An 8,579-nucleotide genomic window follows, 5' to 3' on the forward strand; every position below is an offset into this window, starting at 1 on the left:
CAAAAAAAGACAAAAAGTAAAAAAATTAAAAAAAAAAAAATAATAATAATCCAAAATCACTCAACAGAGATAGACACCTGTTACATTTTGTTGCATGTCTCATGTTTTCTTTCATGCATATAGACCTATTTATTTACAGAAATGTAAATGTGAAAAAAACCTATTATATGTGTGCTGTTTATAATCTGCTATAATATTAAGATGTCCACTTAATATTTTGTGAACATCTTTCCAAGTCAATAATCATGTTAACACAACATTATTTTAATGATATTCTGTTCTGTATGTTTTTTATTAATTGATTATTATTGGAATTTTAGAATGTTGCCAACTTTTCAACCTTCTGTTATCCTTATGCATATATATTGGACCCCAAAGTTTTCTTGGTGAAGGAAGAAAAGGAGAAATGGGAAGGAATAAAGGGAAAGCTATGTCCTTTACATCATAGCAAACTTCCTGCGGGTCGCCTCTCTCCCTCCCGCATGCCCCGCATGAGACAGCTGTCCCTCTCTCGTCTCACTCCTGTCTCTGCAGTTCCCAACCCCTCCGGTGCTCAGCACTAGTCCTCCTCACTCTCGCTTCCCCCTTCCTGTAAACCTTACATTTGTTTTTCCTGTTTAAAAATTTTTTTAAGCAACCGCCTTATTGAGATATAATTCACATACTAGAAATTTCACCCTTTTATAAAATTGACACATAATTTCTATATGATAAAATCCTATAATTTAATTATATTCACAGACTTATGTAACTATCACTACTGTCTGATTTCAGAACCTTTTTGTTACCCCAAAAAGAGCCTCCATACCCATTAGGCAGTCACTTCCCATTCCCCAGTCCCCTAGCCCTTGGCAACTACTGATCTATTTTCTACTTCTATGGACTTGCCTATTCTAGAAGTTTCATATAAATGGAATCATACATCATACGGAGAAGCCTTTTATGACTGGCTTCTCTCATTGAGCGTCATCTTTTTAAGGTTCATTTACGTTGTAGCAGGTATCAGTACTTCATTCCTTTATTGCCAGATAACATTCCATTGCATGGATATGCTACATTTTCATCTGTTAATCAGTTGATGGACATTTGGATTGTTCCCACTTCTTTGGCCACTGTGAATAATGCTGCAGTGAACATCTGTATGCAAACTTTTGTGTGAACATATGTTTCATATCTCTTGTGTATATGCCTAGGAGCAGAATTTCTGCGTCATGTGGTAACTCTACGTTTAACATTTTTAGGAACTGATAGATTGTTTTCCAAAGTGGCTATACCATTTTACAATCCCCCCAGCAATGTGTGGGGGTTCCAACTTCTCTACATCATCATAAACACTTGATATTATTTGTATTTTTTATTTTAGCTGTTCTCATGGGAATGAAGTGGTGTCTCATTGTGGGTTTTATTTCTCTAGTGACTAATGATGTTGAGCATCTTTTCATGTGCTGGTTAGCCTCTTGTATGTCTTCCCTGGAGAAATACCTATTTAGATTCTTTGCCCAGTTTTTAATTGTGTTATATGTCTTTTTATTGTTGAGTTGTAAGAATTCTTTATATATTCTGGGTAGGAGACCCTTGTTGGATATACAAGGGGTCTTCAAAAAGTTCATGGAAGAATTTGTATTATCTTTTAATTCCATTTTTCCATGAACGTTTTGAAGTACCCTCATGTGATTTTCAAATTTTCTCCCATTCTGTGAGTTGTCTTTTCACTATCTTGAGTGTGTCCCCTATGTTTTCCTTTATAACCCTTAGTCTTGTAGCTCTATTTAGCCTCTTCAGTTTCTGCCTTTCTACATTTCTACCCGTTATTCCAATCTTCACACAAAGGAGCCTTTCTCTCAGAAAAGGGAAGAGGAAGAAAGATTGTAAATACTTGCTTCTTAATTTTAATGTAATGTAATTTAACACAAATAATTATATTTTAATACCTTGTGCTCCACACATATATTTATTAGCCATTTGAATTTTTTCTTTCATGGGCCGGCCCGGTGGCACACTGCTACAGTGCGCCGCTTGTGAGCGCAGCGGCGCTCCCGCCGAGGGTTCGGATCCCACATACAGACCGGCCGCTCACTGGCTGAGCGAGGTGCGGGAGCAACACCGAGGGTTGCGATCCCGTTGCCGGTCCCGGTCCGGTACGGGCGCGACACTGAGGGTTGCGATCCGTTGCCGGACACGAAAAAAGACAAAAAGGAAAAAAAAAAAGAAGAAAAAATGAATTTTTTCTTTCATGTATTGCCTGTTTGTGTCCTAGAGCATATGTAACTTGCATAGCTCCTCACAGTACTCCACATGCAGAGTTGTCACCCTAGAGTCTAAATGAGTTAAATTTTAAGATATTGGTGGTATCTGAGGATTCAATTAAGTGATGAATAAGAGAAAGGCAGTGGGGGATTTAGACTCAGGATAGGTGGAAGGAAAACAATAGGAATAAAAAGGGAAAGGAGAGAAATGAATGAATTTGGAGAAATTAGATGTGAGGAGTCTGAGGGAGTGAAGACTGTTGGGACCTGTACTTGGAAGCACAGGAGACTAGAACTTGAGGAGGCCCCTATGCCACAGTGCAGCCAAGAGACCAGAGAAGCTCAGAACGGGTTCTGGTGTCCCTGCGGCCAGGAGACTTTGAACAAGAGAGAATTTACTTTAGCCTATCAGAGGTAAAATGGAAGAGAAGACTTTCTAGGAGATCCCAGTAGTGAAAGTTCTAGGCTAAAACTAGGAAGAATTTGGGCACTTCAGGAGGTCTGTACCCTGAACCTGACAAATATTAAGAATGTGTTAAATTTAGCAGAGTTTAGTTTTAAAAAATAAATAAATAAAACAAAATAAAGGGAAAGGGAAAAAAGGATGTATTATGCCTCTAATGTTTGCCAGACCTCATGTGATGATGGTTAGAGTGAATTAAAAGAGATAAAAATAGGGACTGGCTGGTTAGCTCAGTTGGTTAGAGCATCGTGCTGATAACACCAAGGTCCAGGGTTTGATCCCTGTACCGGCCAGCTGTAGACCCCACTCCCACCAAGGAGGAAAAGATTGACATGAGCCATACTTACAGTCACCCTAACACCCAGCTCAGTCTCCACATTCAGGACGGCCCAGTATAGTAGTGAGGGTAGTAGGAATGCTTCACCCACAGTCATCAGAGAGGAACAAGTATTCTGGGACTCATAGGTGGAAAAGGGGGTCCAAGGTGGCAGTCACCTGGTATTTTTATTGTTTCTTGCAAAATTACACAGCTTATTGCTGTGAGTGCGATTCATGATTTTCTCCTTGTCTGTAAACTTGCGTGCTGTAGCTGTGTCTAGGGCATCTCTGCACCCTCTCAGTGCCTGGTGCCCTTTCAGATGTCCTAGATGGTTTTTTCTTAGTTATGTCACTACTACTACTTCTTTTGTGCTCAGGACTAGTCCTTGTTTGCTGCTAAGGACAGAGCCCTTGAAAGAGAAAAGGAAGGTGTTCCTGAGATCCCTAGACCTTCATATGTGCCATTAAAAGGGCCCTCACCTTTTGTCACAATTGGATGCATGGTGACCTGAAAATGAAGGGGGACCTCAGGAGCTGGACCTGTATAATACCGAAAGTGTGGTGAGATCCCCCCACCTCCCGTCCTATCCGGCTGTGCTATCAGAGCTCCATCTTCACTCAGAGCCTCTTCTCCTCTTAGGCTCTTTTCCATCTGAAAATAATTGGGGAAGAGCATGTCCCTGACTGCCAGGGAGGTGACATTAGGTTCCCTTTGTTTCCTTCTCTCTCCAGGTGCCAAGCTCTCCTGATGAAATGTGTTCTGCCCCACTGTGCTCCGGGGGCAGTGTCTGGTGCTGTTGATGCCCTTATTCGAACTTTCCAGAATGGATAGTCCTCCAAAGCTGACTGGAGAAACCCTCATCGTCCACCACATCCCCCTGGTACACTGTCAAGTCCCAGACAGGCAGTGCTGTGGAGGGGCAAGTGGAGGTAGTGGGAGCACAAGACCCAATCCCTTCTGCCCACCTGAGCTGGGCATCACCCAGCCTGATCAAGACCTAGGACAAGCCGACTCCCTGCTGTACAACAGTCTGCACTCTGCTCCAGGGGGATCCACGCGGTCTGCAGACAGCACCAAGACTAGGGGTCGGGATGGAAGAGGCTCGGGGGCCCCCAAACGGCACAATCCCTTCTTGCTGCAGGAGGGTCCAGGGGGATCCACGCGGTCTGCAGACAGCACCAAGACTAGGGGTCGGGATGGAAGAGGCTTGGGGGCCCCCAAACGGCACAATCCCTTCTTGCTGCAGGAGGGTGTGGGTGAGCCAGGACTTGGTGATCTGTACGATGACAGCTTTGGTGACAGTGCCACCCAGAAGTCTTTCCACCTGCATGGCACTGGCCAGCCCATCTTCCATCTGTCCTCTTTCCAGCTGCCACCATCCGGCCCCGGAGTGGGCAGGTCATGGGGGGCAACACGCAGTCGGGCTGGAGTGGTGGAGGGGCAGGAACAGGAGCCAGTGATGACCTCGGATGCCCAGCAGTGCAGCACTAGCCACTGCTGCCGGCCAGAGCTAGAAGCAGAGACCATGGAGCTGGATGAGTGTGGGGGACCTGGTGGGAGTGGCAGTGGGGGTGGAGCCAGTGATACCTCTGGCTTTTCCTTTGACCAGGAATGGAAGCTCAGTTCAGATGAATCCCCAAGGAACCCTGGATGCTCAGGCACAGGAGCCCAGCACTGCCGCTGCAGCAGCACATCCAGCCAGTCCGAGGCAGCTGACCAGTCCATGGGCTATGTGAGTGACTCCTCCTGCAACAGTTCCGATGGTGTGCTGGTCACCTTCAGCACCCTCTATAACAAGATGCATGGCAACTCCCGTGCCAATCTCAACTCTGCCCCACCGTCCTGCAGCGACTCTTCCTTCTGCAGTCACTCAGACCCTGGCGCCTTCTACCTGGATCTGCAGCCCTCCCCAGCTGAGTCTAAGATGTCTTGTGAGTCCCACCACCCTGAAAGTGGAGGAAGGGAAGGGGGCTGTGGTTGTCCTCATGCCTCGTCTCCTGAGCTCGATGCCAACTGCAACTCTTACCACCCACACTGTGAGCCCTGCCCTGCTGTGGCTGACCTCACAGCCTGCTTCCAGAGCCAGGCCCGTCTAGTTGTGGCCACACAAAATTACTATAAACTTGTCACCTGCGACCTGTCTTCCCAGTCATCCCCAAGCCCGGCTGGCTCTTCTATCACCAGCTGCTCTGAGGAACAAACCAAGATAAGTCCCCCACCAGGCCCTGGCCCAGACCAGGGCGCCAGCCAGCCCTCTGAGTATTACCTATTCCAGAAGCCAGAAATCCAGCCAGAGGAACAAGAAGCAGTGGGTTCCTCTGCAGAAACAGCATCTGCCATGGGCCCCACTGTGCTTGAGGGTCAAGTGTACACGAATACTTCACCCCCCAACCTCAGCACTGGACGTCAGCGCTCTCGCAGTTATGATCGCAGCCTCGAACACAGCCCTTCTGTCCGCCTGGGCTCCCTGGAACGCATGTTGAGTTGCCCAGTACGCTTGAGTGAGGGCTCTGCAGTCCTGGCTGGGCCTAACTCCCCACCCAGGAGGGTCACTTCCTTTGCTGAGCTGGCCAAGGGCCGGAAGAAAGCTGCAGGCTCTGGCTCCCCTCCACTTCGGTTGAGCATTGGGGACTCCTCTCAGGAGTTCTCACCCATCCAAGAAGCCCAACAAGATAGGGTGGGCCCACTGGATGAAGGCACTCGCTGTAGCCATAGCCTACCACCAATGCCCTTGGGGCCAGGCATGGACCTACTTGGCCCAGAGCCCTGGTCTACCCAGGTCTGTCAGGGCCCCCAGTCCAGTGAGATTCCACCTGCTGGCCTCAGAGCTTCAGGGCAAGGCCCCCTGGCCCAGCTGATGGATCCAGGTCCTGCTCTCCCAGGGAGCCCAGTCAACAGCCATATCCAGAGGGATGCAAGAGCTAGAGCTGACGGTAAGGAACCGAGAGGCTGGAGAATACCAGGATCTATGCATGGCTTCCTTGGTGATAAGTCCCTGCCAGCCACCCCATCCATACCACTAGAGATTGCTCAGCCTGGATCTATTATCTTTCCAGTCCAGGGCATGGCCTACAGTTATATAGGGATGGGGTGGGGGGAGGAAAATAGAGAATTAGAAAATAGACTGAGGAGATAAAATCAACAGGATTTAGAGACTGACATATTGGGAAATGAAGTACTCAGAAGGTTGTGATTCTGAACCTGGATGACTGGAAAGATGATGATACCATGGATAGGGACTGTAGCCACAGAGACAGATTTACTGGAAGAGGGACAAGGCCTGAGTTCAGTTTTGGACATATATGAATTTGCAGTGCTTAAGGGGCAACCAAGGGATAAGTCCGACAGGAAAACCACATTGGGTGTCAGTGAAGTTTATTCTTTAATCAGTGATTCTAGCAACCCTCCAAACAGCCTGAGACCTGACTCTTGACCTTTAAGCTCCAAATGACAAGCTTGTTCCCTATTTATTTTATTACAGTTTAAGTAATTATTTTATACCAGGCCCTGTGTTAAAATGGTGCTGGCCTCAAGGAATTCCATCTAAGGATGGAAACAGAATAGGAAACAGATCATTAAAATGCAGAGATGGCCGAGTATGGTACTGGTCAATGAGAGGGCTATCTAAACAGACTAAAATGTCAGGGAAGGACTGCTAATGCAGTTTACGTTTAGGGCCAGTCTAGAAAGATGATTAGGCTTTGTGGAGACTTGTACAAAGAATGTTCTAGGCTCATAAAATAGTCCATACAAAACCACAAAGGCAAAGAATAGCTTGATGCTTTCCAGGAACTGCAAATAATTTGGTATAGCTGTAGTGGGATGGGGATGCAGCAATTGAAGGAAAGTCAATGTTCTAGGCTCATAAAATAGTCCATACAAAACCACAAAGGCAAAGAATAGCTTGATGCTTCCCAGGAACTGCAAATAATTTGGTATAGCTGTAGTGGGATGGGGATGCAGCAATTGAAGGAAAGTCGTATTTTTTTGCTTTGGTTGTTTGTTTGCTTAGTGGCATGTTTTGCATTTTAGAAAGATCATTGGTGGCTTGGGTGGAAGATGGACTGGAAGGGCTGTCTCCCTGGAAGTCAGGAGAGACAACCATGTAGATTAGAAAATCCTTGGAATAAAAGTGGCAGTTGAAGCTATGTGAGTGGAGAGCATCCAGGCAGAATGTGTGCAGTTATAAAGGGAACAAGGATAGAGCCCTGGGGATACTATGATTTGAGGGGCAAGCAGAGCAACCCTCAAAAGAGGCTGAGAAGAATTAGCCAGAAAAATAAAAGAAAAGCCAGGAGAAAGTGACGTTACAGGAACCAAAGGAGAAAGTTTCAAAAAAGATTTCAACCAAATGAGTTCTAAAGAGAAATCACCGAAGGTAAGGCTGAAGAATCTGAAAGCAGCATTTGGGAGCAGTGAGGTCAGAAGCCAGATCTCAGAGGGTGTGGAGGCAAAGCAAGGGCATCACATTCCCCCACAGCTGTGCCGTAGGGTTAGGTTGGGTCTGTTGGCTTCTCAAAGGAAAGGGGTTAAAAAACCATAAACAGTATTGTCTGTGCTTTTAGACAGATCACAGTCCATCAGAAGACTTCACACTCCTAAATATACACGGAGGAGCTGCCCTTGGGGAAGGGACTAGAAGGGAGATCTCTAGGGAAGATTGGCCAGAGCCGTTTGGAACCCACTCCCTTCTTAGACTGCAGTGTTTGGTGGGAGTATATGGTGGGATGCTGTGACTGGTGTTCTGAGGACAAGAAAAATCCTGGTCAGAGATGGGAGGAGAGGCATAAAAGTTTTTTTTCTATCAGATAAAGACTTTCCATATCAAGATGCTTCTCTGTTCCACAAAGCTCCAGTGACCTACCACAGGGCTCTTCTCTGGATTCTATAGAGTCGGCCCTCTGTATCTCCGGGTTCCACACCCACAAATTCAGCCAAACGCGGATTGAAAATATTCACAGAAATATAAATAAAATAAAAATGCAATACAGTATAACAGCTACTTACGTAACATTTACACTGTATTAAGTATTATAAGTAATCTAGAGATGATTTAAAGTATATGCGATGGCATGCATAGGTTATATGAAAAACACTGCACTATTTTATATAACAGACTTAAGCAGCATCCGAGGATTTTGGTATCGATGGGGGAGGGGGAGGTCCTGGAATCAATCCCCCATGGATACTGAGGGATGACTGTACAACTTTTTTAATCAAAAAATGACAAGTCATCGAATTTATGAAAAGAAGAGACTGTTTGATCCAATCTGGGAATGACAGTAAGACACTGAGAAGGCTATACATTTTGTTTTTAAGATTCATCTACATTCTAATTGCTATAGCTCTAGTTCATTCCCTTTTACTGGTATATTGTAATCCACTATGTGATTGTACCCTAATTTATTTATTCAAAATAATCTGTTAATGTTTTCAAATTTGTGCTATTAAAAACGAGTAGTGCAAGGGCCGGCCCGTGGCTCACTCAGCAGAGTGTGGTGCTGATAACACCAAGGCCACGGGTTCGGATACCTATATAGGGATGGCCGGT

The 8,579-nt window shown here is 45.8% G+C and overlaps 1 protein-coding gene across 1 annotated transcript in view; it reads left to right on the plus strand.

Moving 5' to 3' along the window:
* Positions 1 to 3,781: 3,781 nt before the first annotated feature.
* RUSC2 (RUN and SH3 domain containing 2) overlaps positions 3,782 to 8,579 on the plus strand; it is a 14,906-nt gene continuing 10,108 nt past the window's right edge. Inside the window, exons 1-2 of the mRNA XM_008577771.1 lie at positions 3,782 to 4,128; positions 4,234 to 5,961. Of these exons, the coding sequence (XP_008575993.1) occupies positions 3,828 to 4,128; positions 4,234 to 5,961 (2,029 nt within the window). The 5' untranslated portion in view covers positions 3,782 to 3,827. The remainder of the gene's footprint in view (positions 4,129 to 4,233; positions 5,962 to 8,579) is intronic.

Source organism: Galeopterus variegatus, unplaced genomic scaffold (assembly GCF_000696425.1).
Source record: "Galeopterus variegatus unplaced genomic scaffold, G_variegatus-3.0.2 Scaffold1578, whole genome shotgun sequence".
Classification (NCBI taxonomy): domain Eukaryota; kingdom Metazoa; phylum Chordata; class Mammalia; order Dermoptera; family Cynocephalidae; genus Galeopterus; species Galeopterus variegatus.